This window comes from Tachypleus tridentatus, chromosome 1 (genome assembly GCF_004210375.1).
Source record: "Tachypleus tridentatus isolate NWPU-2018 chromosome 1, ASM421037v1, whole genome shotgun sequence".
NCBI lineage: Eukaryota > Metazoa > Arthropoda > Merostomata > Xiphosura > Limulidae > Tachypleus > Tachypleus tridentatus.
In genome coordinates this window covers 152,697,202-152,712,814 of record NC_134825.1, presented here as the reverse complement: position 1 = coordinate 152,712,814, position 15,613 = coordinate 152,697,202, and the positions used below count along the sequence as shown (strand labels likewise).

The window sequence follows — 15,613 nt, the reverse complement described above, 5'->3', positions numbered from 1 at the left end:
TTGTTTGTTTTTTTGCGCAAAGCTATACAAGGGCTACCTGCGCTAGCCGTCCCTAATTTAGCAGTTTAAGACTAGAGAGAAGGCAGCTAGTCATCACCACCCACCTCCAAAACACTTTGGCAACTCTTTTACCGACAAAGAGTGGGATTGATCATCACTTTATAACGTCCTCACGACTTAAAGGGAGAGCATGCTTAATGTGACGTAGATTCGAACCTCAGATTACGAGTAGAACGCCCTAACGACATGGCCATGCCAGGCCTAAGGTGAACGTTTAGAAATCATAATATTGCAACTGAAGTATTGTTGTCATTTCACCACAAAGCTACACAACAAGCTTTTCAACGCTCTGCCTACCGTGGGGAATCGAACACTGAATTTTAGTGTTGTAAGTACATTAATTTACCTCTGACTCAAAGATAATCGAGTGACAACATAACTATTTAACAGAGTGTTTAGAAGTATTAATGTTACAATACCGAATTCACGGAATGCTTAGATGTGTCAATTTTACATTATTATTTTCGATTGTAGGTGATATGGCTGCTGTTAAGGTATCCTTCCACACTATCAGATTATAATTAATGACGATTATTTACGCACAGCTCTAACAAAGCTCAGCACGGAAATTCTAAAACAAACATCTGTTCTGCTAATTCTTACTTATTATATTGTGACACTGGTAGTAAATTTTGCCTTCTAATTCGACACATTTCTGGCACACAGGGTGGTGCAACATTATTTTTCCTGTTTTGAAATTTAATGATTAAATAACCAAAGAAATACAGCCATGCAGTTTTTGACACGTTGTAGTTGAACTCAAGCACTTTTTATTGACACGTTTTGTTTTTTTGTTGTTTTTTCTTAAAGTGAATAGTGGTGCTTCCTAAAATGTTAACCGTGGATAAAAAGACTTTATTGCATCGCTTGAGTTGCAAGTTGGTCTAATTCTGTGGCCTCTGCATTCACCAAACATCACTCCACTAAACTTCTTTCTTTGGGGTATATTAAGGGCATCGTGTATCGTGCACTTATAGCAAAATCAAGAAACTAAAGACCAGGATAACGGATATCTTTGTCACTGTAACTGTGAATATGTTGCGGCGAACATGGATTGAAATTAGATAGTGGTTAAACATGTTGAAAGCCAGTAATGGTGCACTATTAAAAGCCTACTAACATGTCAATAAAAACTGTTTGAATTTGGCTACAAACTGTTGAAAACTGCACGGTTAGATTTCCTTAATTATGGAATGTTAAAATAAGAAATATAATTTTAGAACACCCTCTATGTTGTTTGGTGTTGGTTTAGGAATTCTTATTTATTTATTTAAATTTCTCGAGAGTTACGACGTTTGTTGGGTATAATTTGAGGTGCAATGTTTAAAACTCACAGCGGTGATATCCTGTGTAAGAGAGATTACAAAGAGTTAATATCAGACTAAGAATAGTGACATTCTGCGCCAGACATAATGAAAAGAGTTAATATTAGTCTAACGCTGCTAATATCCCATGCCACATAGTGTTAAAAAGATCAAACTAATACCAGTGATATCCTATATAAGAAAGAATGAAAAGATTAATATCCGACGATGACCAGTGATATCCTATGACAGGAAGAATGGGAATAATTAATATCAGACTATGACCAGTGATATCTTATGACAGGGAGAATGGGAATAATTAATATCAGACTATGACCAGTGATATCCTATGACAGGGAGAATGGGAATATTTAATATCAGACTATGGCCAGTGATATCCTATGACAGGGAGAATAGGAATATTTAATATCAGACTATGGCCAGTGATATCCTATGACAGGGAGAATAGGAATAATTAATATAAGACTAAGATCGGTGATATCCTATGCCGGATAAGTTGGAAATAACTGATACCATGCAGTCCATGCTGAAACAGTATGTACTTCACTTTATCAACTTTGAAAGCATGCCTGCTAGACAGCCGTATACATTGTATGTGTATGGATTAAAGATTCATAATTCCATCTTTATATCAAGAACTAAGACACGATTAGTCTCCATGATGAAACAATATGTGATTCGAGAAACAAGAAAGTTTTACATATTTGTAATACACGTCTAATGAACTGAACAACTTTTTAATTTTTTCGTTATCTCCACAAGCGTCACTGCTAGGCCTATTTTAAGATAAACTAGATGAGAAAGAACGGTATTTACATTTTACTATAAATCACTATATAGCTTTTGTTAGACGTGTTCACTTGTTTTCGGGACTTAAAACTCAAACTGGTTTGTTCTGAATTTCGCGCAAAGCTACACGAGGACTATCTGCGCTAGACGTCCCTAATTTAGCAGTGTAAGACTAGAGGGAGGGCAGCTAGTCATCACCACCTACTGCCAAACTCTTGGACTACTCTTTTACCAAAGAATAGTGGGATTGATTGTCACATTATAACGCCTCCACGGCTGAAAGAGCGAGTGTGTTTGGTGCGATCGGGATTCGAACCCGCGACCCTCGGATTACGAGTCGAGTGCCATAACCACCTGCTCGTGCCAAATCGTAAATTCAGATTGATTACTCTCTACCGCAAGAATATTTTCAGCAACTTTAAATACTTTTAAATGTTTAAAACTCAAATGATTTTAAGGTGGAACTAATTGTTCTAATTTTTCTTTACTCACGCCTCAAGGAATTCTGTTTTAGTAGTTACTTAATAGATAAAATGTCCTCAAAACACTCTGAACAAGAAGGAATAAATTATGAGGAAACACTATAGTGTCTTAAATAAAATTCTGTGTTTTTCCATATACATCAACAGTTACCGTTTAAAGATATTTAATTGTTTGTTTGTTCTTTGAATTTCGCGCAAAGCTACACGAGGGCTATCTGCGCTTGCCGTCCTTAATTTAGCAGTGTAAGACTAAAGGGAAGGCAGTTAGGCATCACCACCCACCGCCAACTCTTGGGCTACTCTTTTACCGACGAATAATGGGATTGACCGAACATTGTAACGCCCCCACGGCTGAAAGGGAGAGCATGTTTGGTGCGACGGGGATGCGAACCCGCGACCCTCAGATTACGAGTCGCACGCTTTCACCCACCTGGCCATGCCGGGCCAAACATCATTTAATTAATCAACACTACGCGCAATTTATCCTATAAATCTTGTATATATTGGGAGACTCAAAAGTTAACTGACAAGCAAATAATTCATAAATAGAGAGATATGAGAATATAATTGTTAGCAAAGTGGACTGAGCTGTTATGGGCTTACCTTGTGACAACATCACTAAGGTAATTAAGTATCATATCCTTCGAAACTTATAGTAATACGCATTATACACGCAAAATGTTTGTTCTTTGAATTTCGCGCAAAGCTACACGAGGTCTATTTGCACTATCCGTCTCTAATTTAGCAGTGTAAGACTATAGGGAAGGCAGCTAGTCATCACCACCCGCCGCTTGGGATGCTCTATTATCAACGAATAGTGGGATTGACCGTCACTTTATAACGCTCCCGCGGCTGAAAAGGCGAGCCCGTTTGATGTGACGAGGATTCGAACCCGCGACCCTCAGTGTCTTGTGCGTTAACTATCTGGCTTTGCCGGGCCCTGCGGAACGAGCATCGCAAATTAAATATACTATTATTAAATATATTATTATTACGTTCTTACTCAGAAAACTAAATTCCGGTATTTTCATTCATAATCCCGGTAATATTTTTCACGACGATCGCTGACTTTCGGAAACTTATACTATATCTAAATCTATATACTAAACTAACAATGCACACTATTCTTTATAATGAATGTGTAATGATATTTCTAAATTAACCACAATAATAACAGATATATTAGACTTTCTAACCAACAGTGTTTAACAGTAATAACGTTAAAGAAACACACAATACAGCTTCCTTGTGGAACTTATAACACTAATGATTTGCTTCATGTATTATAGTACATTTAATGTTCCTTGAAGAATTTCGTAAAGCTTCACACAGACCTCCCTAACAATGTCTTGTGACCAATGAAAGTCCATTAAACGGTTCCAACGGTGTAATCTTGGAGTAACCTGACATCTGAGACAAATTACTACGACACATGTTACTTTAGACTGTGCAGATAGTAAGTTCAAAATGTGATTCTTTATAAAGACAGAAAAAATAATAGATATTAATAAATTATAAATAAAGGAATAACAGAATCGTATTATAAATCACAAGAATACTGATAATGTAACAAAAATATAACGAATATTAATACAATAATAAAAAAATAATATACTGAACGTACTGTGAGTGGGTCTGATACACATAATCCGATTTTAACTAACACCCGACATTTCATAACACACAGAAGAAAGCTGGAAATAATAAATGAATTTAACTCCTAAGCAGGAACCAAAAGTGAATGCGACATCTTTCGAGAAAGAACACAACTAACAATAAGACAGAAAAAGGAACCAACTGCAATGGTAAATACAACATTTATCGTATTTAAAAAAAAAAAAAAAAAAAACTGATTCTAACTTCACTAATGACATAGTTTTTTTTCCTTTTACTCTGACGAAGGAAAGCTCACTTTTCGGCAGCGTAATTCTGGTTGTGTCATCATACTGTGTAAGAAAATGTATAGCTTTCATTAACTACAGTAAGAGACTAAACTAGTATTTGTGTAATAGCTCGTTACTGCCTTAAACGGTTCTATGAAGTTGAAGCGTAAACGTGAAAGTATTGGAAAGTTTATAAAAATTTATAAAACATTTAAATACGTAATTCGTAGCAAGAAGAGTGTTTAATTTCTTGCAAAACTAAATGTATTTGGTGTTGAAAACGCGGGAAAAAAGAAACGTCGTTTCTGATAAAATGAGATCAGTACATTTACGAGCTCTGTCCACGAACACTTGTAGAACAAAGTTTATTGTGTCTAATAAATGGTGAATAACAAAAAGTGTAACATAAATGACTTGTAGTATCTGTATTTAAAAATAGAAAGTTTATAATTCCAGATTGGTTTGGTTTGTTTTGTATTTCGCACAAAGCTATACGAGGGCTATCTGCGCTAGATGTCACTAATTTAGTAGTGTAAGGGAAGGCAGCTAGTCATCATCACCCACCGCCAACTCTTGGGATACTCTTTTACCAACGAATAGTGGGATTGACCGAAACATTGTAACGCCCCTACGACTGAAAGGGCGAGCATGTTTGGTGTGACGGGGGATTCGAACCCGCGACCTTCAGATTACGAGTCGAGTGCCTTATCCACCTGGCCATGCCGGGCCTATAATTTCAGAAGTCTCCCGCTTGTACAGCGGGAAGTCTACGGATTTACACCGCTGAAATCAGGGGTTCGATTACCTTCGGTGGGCTCAGCAGATAGCCCGATGTGGCTTTGCTATAAGAAACAACACACACGTAATTCCAGAATAAAATGCGTTTGCTTTATTGAAAATTTCAAACTTAACTATTGAAAGAAAGGAAAGATATGGCTATATTGTGATTCACTTACACACACAAATCGTCTATTACCAATAAGTTAATTTAACGTGCAACATACAGACAATTCTATAGAACAAAAGTATTTAATCATATCTTGCCTTCAAAAAATGGAAGATGTGTGTGTGTGTTTTCTTATAGCAAAGCCACATTGGGCTATCTGCTGAGTCCACCGACGGGAATCGAACCCCTAATTTAAGCGGTATAAATCCGTAGACTTACCTCTATACCAGCGGGGGAGAAATTTGAAGATAGTATTTATTCAACAAAAAATTAAACAAGTCAATAACGCTCGTGCGTATTTATTCGACCCAGCATGGCCATGTAATTAGGGCGCTCGACTCATAATCTGAAGGTGACGGGTTCTAATACCCCTCACACCAAACTTGCTTGCCCTTTTGCGGGTTCGCGCCCGCGTCGCGCTAAACATGCTCGCCCTCCCAGCCGTGGGGGTGTATAATGTGATGGTCAATCCCACTATTCGTTGGTAAAAGAGTAGCCCAAGAGTTGGGGGTGGGTGGTGATGACTAGCTGCCTCCCTCTAGTCTTACACTGTTAAATTAGGGACGGCTAGCACAGATAACCCTCGAGTAGCTTTGTGCAAAATTCCAAAACACAAACAAACAAACAAGCTTGCCCTTTCAGCTGTGGGGGTAATATAATGTGACGATCAATCCCACTATTTTTTGGTAAAGGAGTATCCCAAGATTTGGCGGTGAATGGTGATAACTCTATAATTCCCTCTTGTCTTACACTGCTAAATTAGGGACGACTAGCGCAGATAGCCCTTGTGTAGCTTCGCGCGAAAAACAAAACAAACATACCTATTGTAATATTAATAATAAAACAATAAGTATATTGGATAAGCAGTCTTACCTATTGTAATAATAAACAAATAATTGCATCAGGTTAGCAGTCTTTCTCATATACTAGTATTTATACTAGGTTTCCGATTTTCTGTTTTCTGGCTTTATTCAAAAATTGGTTCGCTTTTCCAAGCGAACGTGTAAGTTGTAGATTTGAGAAAACTGAAGTGTCAGAAAAAAAAACAAAATATTTCAGCTTGTCAATAGCATCGCTGCTTCACAACTCATCTAAGTTGAATTTCATATCTGTCCTACTAGTTTGAAAAACAAAAAGGCCAATAGGGAGTAAGGATTTCAAGATGAAGAATGGAACACATAATATATTCTCTATTTGCCTGCACTCGATATCAGTTATGGACACTTATTTTCACTGTCTCTTTCTCTGAATTATAGAAGCAGTAAAATGGACAGGCCACCCTGATGTGGCATTATGCATTCATAATTGACTGAACAAAAACCTGATTTCTGTAGATTTTCTCCACTTTGAGATAACCTAATGTAATAGCGACATTTATCCTTGGTATATATTAGCTGAATTCGACTTCCAGTTTCTCGTACTATCAATTATGTTTTGTTCTCAAAAAGGTATTTTCCAGAACTTGCAAACCAAGGATTAAAGCTAAGATACTCTGTCATTTCTAACACATTATGTCTTTAATATGATTTAAAAAAAGATAAAAGTATACAAATACCACTCTGTATTCTCTCACAACAAAGTTTCATATAATGATGAAAGTATACAAAACCACTCTGTATTCTTTCACGACAAAGTTTCATGTTATATAAAATTATTACAAACACCACTTTGTATTCTTTCACAACAAAGTTTCATATAATGATAAAAGTATACAAACACCACTCTGTACTCTCTGACAACGAAGTGTTATATAAAATTATTAACTGAATGAAGTTGCTTATTTTTATTATATAAACAGCATACCTGGTGGCTAACTTAATAACTCAATTATTGTCTTTCTTCAACGTGTGAAGAACGTTTCCTAGTGACCAACTAATTCGATTGTATTTACGATAGTTTTTATATAGTGTTTATACACTAAAATAAAGGCTAATGTACTGCGTTAATTATCATGTTATAAAACTACAGCTTTTTAGGTAGCTCTCGCTACGAAACAAGAATTTGAATTAAACAAAGTTGAAACAAAACTCTGTTCCTAAATTATAATGTATAACGAGTACTTATCTCGAAGCACAGCCTTCGGTCATAAAGTAATAAATATCCTTAGCCTAATGCAATGCCGTTGCTCTGTTTACAGTTTAAAGTATTCCATGTTTTCTATATGTATCAAAGTTGAGTTGATCTATATATTCAGTTACGTCTATACTTACAAATAATATACAATAACTTACCTTTTCGTGTTTATTCGCAAGCGAGTAATACTCGCCGCCGACACGTGCAAAGAAGTTTATATTAATAAACAGTACAAAGCCAACAAGTATAGTGTTTCCAGGTAACCGTTGCCATGGGCTTCCACGTGGTATCAGTATAGAGAAAGTATTCGTGCCCATAACGAGGCCTGGCACCACACCTTGTTCAAGAAATATTCAGCAGTAAAGTTTCAATATACATGTTGAACAGTTTATTATTATTGTTATTATATATGGCTTGTAGGGTATTTTCACAAACCACTTCCTACCTTAGAGTACTGCATGTTGGACAGCGTTATGTACAGTTCTTATACTTCGATGTTTACCAGTCTTATTGAATCTAACATAAACATATCCACGTCAAGATAACCCTAGTAGACCGTATTTTTCCAACCACAAGTTTCTAGTCGTCGTACTGTCTATTATAACGCAAACGCTTCTTCACAGGAACCGAAATATTGATACCATGCAACAGCGCCATCTGCTGGAGAGTGATGATCTGTAATGTGAAAATTATTGAATTTTTCTGACCCATTTCTGTTTCACTGTAACTTTGCATAAATAACTCTATTCCTAGAAATCTAACGCAATAAACGAACACGCTCGCTTAATCTAAATATTATTAAAATATTCGCAGTGTTATCAGTAAAATTGTAACTTCCATCAATCGTTGAATTTCTTTGTTTACCAAAAAAAAAAAAATACTTCCAAACATTTGTACTTCGTACAGATGCAAGGCTCAGTTGGTTATAATGGGCCTGTTAAACGACGGTCATTAGTAATCAAGCTCAACCTCTCTCATTTATCTTCCGGAATATTCTGGGTCTTTTGTAACTTTGCTCTATTTTATTGTTTACGTTTCTGAGCTGGTCGTGGCACAGTAGGCAGTCTGCCGAACTGTGAATTTAAAATTCATAGTTCGTATCTCCTTACCACAATGTTGTTATTCTCACTTTGGAGAAGTAGGTTTACTATACGTGTGACAGTCAAATATCACAATTCATTAGCGTTGTTCAAGATTTCGTTGGGTGCCGCTGATTAGCTGCTTTTCTTCTTTCTATCAGTTCAAGATTAGGGGAAGTTAAAAGTTAGCGTCATAAGTCCGCAATTTTACGGGTTAACTATTGGGTTGAGGAATAATTCGTGAGCGTTTTTTCAAGTTAAAAAAATATATTCATAAATGAAACGCTTTCGCAAAATATTTCATGTCATTTGGTAGATAATTGTTTGCTCTAATAGATGGTGTGTTTGATTTTCATATGTCTTTAATTTTTGCTTTCATTTTGAGCTCATTAAATGGAATGTCAAGTGGACAAAATCGAGCATTTTCGACACCATCTGCTTTTCGCATTTAATTTCTTGCAATTTCGTTTACAACTATGCATACTATATACCTAGGTATTACATGAAATAAAGAATCATAATAAATGTTTTGGGTGTAATGTGTTCATGCATTGAAGTATTGTATAGTCTTGCATGTAATGTTTGAATGAAATTATTTAAAAACGCTCACGAATTATTCCTCAACCTAATAGTTAAAGCTCAGAATAGCTGTATTAGACAGAGCTCATATAATGTTTATTAAACTATTTTCTTCTTTTTATTATATTCAGTTTTGTTATTTTAATCCCGGTGTTATATTTGTTTTATCTATGTTGTTATTCAATTGATCTGTTAAAACTATTATTATATTTAATTTCCTAACATTTCTTGTTATACTATTTCTACCGTCCTGTTACTAGACTCTATACTTAAATTGTTGTAGTTATCCACACCATACATTAGGCTACTCTTACGTGAGCTTTACGAGTATGTAGTTTTGCACAAATATCCGGAAGAAACAAACAAAAACTTTGGTTTATTTCGAACACTTTTAGTTCATGTTGTTTCACTAAATCTCTAAAAATAAAATAATTTTTACGTACTAGCGTCCTGGTGGAACTACGAGAAAGCACTAGTCCCTTGGAGTCACTAAATAATTCAACCAGGGAATTGTGAACGGTGCCAAAGTAAATGTTGTTGTTGTTTTTACTTGTTTAATGTAAATACAATGCAAGTACAGTATTTATACAGCATTCTAATGTGAAACTGACACCATCGCATGGTACGATCTTTTCACTGCCTCTCCTTCCGTAGACAAGAGACAAGTCCAGACACTTATAATACTAAAAATCGGATTTCGATACCCTACGTTTCGGTTATGCATCTCTTTATGTTTCTTCTGGTAGTTTTTAACATTATAATAAACCTACTTATGTGTTTGTGTTATAGAGCTGAATAAAAATCTCCTTTTTTGACGCAAGTGCCTTTTGGGGGCGGGGGGCTGAATATATTACTCTAGTCTTTCGTAAACTTCGTTTCTAATGCAACTATTCAACTACTTTTTTGTGGAGCATACGTATAAATTAAGACATTTTTTAATCTCAAAACTGTATTTTTGTTCACTGTACATTTCTTTACGAAAGATATTTGACAAGTATAGCACTCTGCTTTTAGAACAACAACTTTAATATGAGAAAGATTGTTTGGTAATTGTGTCCTAAGAACAGTGTCTCAGTAATCCTGTGTACATATTTCTTTCTAACTCTCCCCTTCTTCCATGTTATTTTGTTCTTATTGGATGTAAATATCCAGGGATTGATCCTGATATGTCTATGAATCTGCAGAGCACATTCAGCCGTGTGAAACTGGCGGTCAATCTCGTTTTTCGGTCAAGAGTTATTTTATAACCGGCGGATACGGCAACTTGGTTTCCCTACTTCTGGTCATCAGTTTGAAATTAGGAGTTGTAACGACTAAAACTTAAGTTCTCTGACATCATCGTTACAAAAGACAGTATGCTAGATTTATGTAACTTGTCCTACACACATTTTAAATTTTTCTATTGTTTCATCGGTGCTTTTGACGGAAAGTCTTTTATACTTGTGGAAAATATGATTAAACTCAGCATATCAGAACTGAAGCTTACATTTTAGTCAGAAATCATGTTCTGTCTGCTTATCAATGGGAAATAAGTTTTAAAAATCAGTAAATAACCATCTGCGTTATTTTGGTTTATTTGTTTGTTTCAGGGAAGGCAACTAGCCATCACCACACACCGCCAACTCTTGGGCTACTCTTTTACCAAAGAATAGTGGGATTGAACGTCACATTATAACACCCCCAAGGCTGAAAGGGCAAGCATGTGCGATGCGACGGGGATTGGAACTCGCGACACTAAGATTACGAGTCGAACGCCTTATCCATCTGGCCATGCCAGTTATTTCGGACTAAGAAATAGTTTAAAATGAAACTGAATCGTAAATATAACTTCAATTGAATCAATGTTAATTACTGAACTGCTCTGAAATAATATGATACTGGGTTTTAATTTGATTGAACTCGTTCCTGAAATGGACAGTTAAGATAAAGATCGAAATTTGAGTTATATGGTCAATAAATCAAGAATCATCGAGATAAAACTGATGTGGTACAAAAAATAATTTCAGGATGAAGTAACCACGAAAATGACCTTTCTTAATTGAAGTATTAAGTAGCTTAATAGGTACTCGAATTTCAGTTGTAAAAATTATAAAGATATTTCTAAAAACAAAACTAATACAAATTGTTTATTATTCTATTTCCTGCTTAAGTGCTTTGATACATATATGTGTTTTTTTTCTTAAACATGTTTTTGGACACAATAATTTATTGGAAAACACATACTCATAAACAGCTTTTGTAATGACGAGAAACCCACTTGAAGTAAAAATGTATCTCAGGACGGCTGGTATGGATGGATATTAACACTTTTACCAAAATATAGCAGAGAACAACGTTTAGACCTTCTTAGGTCATCTTCACATTAACAAAGATGACCTCAGAAGGTTGAAACGTTGTTCTCTGCTTTATGTTAATATCCATATCAGCAGTCCTCAGATGCATGTTCACAGCGTTTACCTTTGTTTCTTTTTTAGATAGTTCCAGTGAATTGAAGAAGTACAAGATCTAGGCCGTTCCGGCATCAGAGTTTTGTAACATTGTAATGTGTGAAACTAATTAGTAAAAACACAGAAAAGGAAAAAAGAAATTTATGCAGTCCGGTTCTTTTGAGTACAGATTCTCTTCTAAAACGTCCCCTTCCCAAGGGGAGCAGCACTAGAATCCGGGTTTTGATACCCGTGGTGGACAGAGCACAGATAGCCAGTAGTGTTGCTTTGTGTATAACTTCGAACGAATAAACAAACAATCCTCTAAACATTATAGCATCATCGAAGCATATTCCTCAGCGTGGTACCGTCCGTAATTTCGAAGCAAAGATTACACAAAGCAGAGCGGCGATTATTAACAGCAACCTAGCAGTGAATTTTTTATATATTATTTATGAATTTACTTTTTACTGTACTCAGTCATTTATTATTATTTTATATCATTGTTTTTCACCAAGTATCCCGTGTAAAAAAGTGGATTGCACTTTAATGTAAAGAAGCGAAAATCAAGCAAGAGAAATAAAAAGTAAGCTAAGCCTAACTTTAACAACCTGCTATACAACTGTGATAGTTAAGCATGCTAATCTCAGTTAACGACTGCATTCTCAAAATAACTGGAAATTAATTAGAGTATGTATAAGATATAGAAATTAATATTAAAAGGTTTAACTAAACTTTGCCGTAGCAAATAAAGGGTTTGACTAAAATATCAAATGTTAGGATATTTTAAAATATAGTAGACAGGAAACAAAAGAATTTTTTGGATTACATTTTTTGATATGGTAAGTTCTCGATTCAAAACATTTAAGATGTTGTACTGATATAAAATTTGGTAAGAAACTTTCCACATTATGTCTCTAAAATGATTCTTATTCATAATAAAGAAGGATTTTTACAAAAAAAAACTGTAAGAAAATGTGTTAATACACTGAGTAGTTTAACTTGAAAAATGTGCTTTGTGACAAGGCAATTTCAACTTTCACTATTTTGATAAAAATTATTTTAAATTTATAAGCAACTTTCACTCTTGTGTAGCAAATTACAATTATAAGCAATTTTCTCCCGTTTTTGTAATTAGGTAATTCCAAATGTAAGCAGGCCTGCAATGGTCAGGTGGTTTCATTGGTAATTTGGGGGTTGAAGGTTCAAATATCCTTCACACTAAAAATGCCTACGCTTGGTAAAATAGTAATTCAAGAGTTGGCAGTGGGTGGTGACAACTAGCTGCCTTCCTTCTATTCTCACACTTCTAAATTAGGAACGGCTAGTGCAGATAGCCCTCGAGTAGCTTTGCGCGAAATTAAAAAAACAACAAATTCTCTTAGTTAGTTTGTTTGTTTTTAATTTCGCGCAAAATCTACACGAGGGCTATTTGCGCTAGCCGTCCCATATTTATCAGTGTAAGACTTAAGGGAAGGCAGCTAGTCATCATGGCTCACCGTCAACTCTTGGTCTACTCTTTCACCAACGAATAGTGGGATTGTTCGTCCCATTGTAACGCCTCCACGGCTGAAAGGGCGAGGGTGTTTGGTGTGACGGGGATTCGAACCCGCGATTCTAGGGTTAAGAGTCGAGTGCCTCAGCCATCTTGTCATGCCTGGCCTTTTCTGTTAGAAATCCCTTTCAGGAGTAATTTTGACCCCGAGCATATTCTCTTTTAATATCAATGAACATTTTTGGAGTGAGAGTCTTTGCCATTAATGGCTCCTAAAATATTGGTACAATCTGCTTATTACTCCCACTCGTTATTAGAATATCGGGCACGGGAGCCATTGGTTCTTCGGTTGTTGTTGGGAACAACCACAGCTGGCTTTTTACAATAAAACTCAGAATCAGAAACCGCTGTGCATTATTTAAGAGCAAAAAATGAGATCTAATATGTGGGTTCCATTGACTTTTACGCTGCTATATGTATTGTACAGGTACTCGCTTCACGATCAACGTAGGTGTTTTTTTTTAATTTTTTATCCAGATTATACGCTACCATGATACTTTTGCATTGCCAAAGGAATGAATTATATACTACCGAAGTTAAGCGTGTATTTCTAAAATGTGGGAATCTTGTTTTACGTATACCGTAAAACGTGCACAGCAAATGTAACCTGAATTACAATTGCTCAATCTTGTTTCATATAGCTTCAAGTAACCAATAATTGTTTGCTTTACATAATAAAAAGCTCAGAGTAGCTGATTTTCTATGTTGTTCAGTATGTACTGTGTACCAAATCTTAGAAGAAATCCCCTGACTTAAATGTTGAGAGAACGCTGTAAATAACCATACTTTTAATATGAAGAACAAACTCGTAAAACTATAATAATCTTGATTTTGACAGTTAATTCTTACAAGATCTGTTAGCGATTGTTTGTTTATTTGTTTTTTAATTTCGCGCAAAGCTGCTCAAGGGCTATCTGCGCTAGCCGTCCCTAATTTTGCAATGTAAGACTAGAGGGAAGGCAGCTAGTCATCACCACCCACCGCCAACTCTTGGGGTGCTCTTTTACCAACGTATAGTGGGATTGACCGTCACATTATAACTCCCCCACGGCTAAAAGGGCGAGCGTGTTTGGTGCGATTGGGATTCGAACCCGCGACCATCAGATTACGAGTCGAACGCCTTAACCCACCTGGCCATGCTGGGCCTGATCTGTTAACAGGGTGATAAAGCAGAGAATTTGATTGGTGCATGAATGTGTTTCCTGTGTAACTTGTATATATTAACATGTTTGAATTCAAGGTTCACCCGAGCCTAAAGTGAAATGTAAAAACTCAGTAATTCATAGTGGTTTTCTGTAAATGGAGCTTAACGTATAAACTATTAAAACGACTTATGTTGATGTATATGGAAACGACTGATAGCAAAATATCTTTAAACGGTAACTGTTGATGTATATGGAAAAACACAGAATTTTATTTAAGACACTATAGTGTTTCCTCATAATTTATTCTTCTTGTTCAGAGTGTTTTGAGGACATTTTATCTATTAAGAAACTACTAAAACAGAATTCCTTGAGGCGTGAGTAAAGAAAAATTAGAACAATTAGTTCCACCTTAAAATCATTTGAGTTTTAAACATTTAAAAGTATTTAAAGTTGCTGAAAATATTCTTGCGGTAGAGAGTAATCAATCTGAATTTACGATTTGGCACGAGCAGGTGGTTAAAGCACTCGACTCGTAATCCGAGGGTCGCGGGTTCGAATCCCGATCGCACCAAACACACTCGCTCTTTCAGCCGTGGAGGCGTTATAATGTGACAATCAATCCCACTATTCTTTGGTAAAAGAGTAGCCCAAGAGTTTGGCAGTAGGTGGTGATGACTAGCTGCCCTCCCTCTAGTCTTACACTGCTAAATTAGGGACGTCTAGTGCAGATAGTCCTCGTGTAGCTTTGCGCGAAATTCAGAACAAACCAGTTTGAGTTTTAAGTCCCGAAAACAAGTGAACACGTCTAACAAAAGCTATATAGTGATTTATAGTAAAATGTAAATACCGTTCTTTCTCATCTAGTTTATCTTAAAATAGGCCTAGCACTGACGCTTGTGGAGATAACGAAAAAGTAAAAAAGTTGTTCAGTTCATTAGACATGTATTACAAATATGTAAAACTTTCTTGTTTCTCGAATCACATATTGTTTCATCATGGAGACTAATCGTGTCTTAGTTCTTGATTTAAAGATGGAATTATGAATCTTTAATCCATACACATACAATGTATACGGCTGTCTAGCAGGCATGCTTTCAAAGTTCATAAAGTTAAGTACATACTGTTTCAGCATGGACTGCATGGTATCAGTTATTTCCAACTTATCCGACATAGGATATCACCCATCTTAATCTGATATTAATTATTCCTATTCTCCCTGTCATAGGATATCACTGGCCATAGTCTGATATTAAATATTCCTATTCTCCCTG

At 35.8% G+C, this 15,613-nt stretch overlaps 1 protein-coding gene across 1 annotated transcript in view; it reads right to left on the bottom strand.

The window, feature by feature from the left end:
- The window catches only part of LOC143227473 (CCN family member 2-like), a 79,507-nt gene extending 71,320 nt beyond the window's left edge, over positions 1 to 8,187 (bottom strand). Inside the window, exon 1 of the mRNA XM_076458919.1 lies at positions 7,717 to 8,187. Coding sequence (XP_076315034.1) covers positions 7,717 to 7,875 — 159 coding nt within the window. The 5' untranslated portion in view covers positions 7,876 to 8,187. The remainder of the gene's footprint in view (positions 1 to 7,716) is intronic.
- Between the last annotated feature and the right edge of the window lie 7,426 nt (positions 8,188 to 15,613).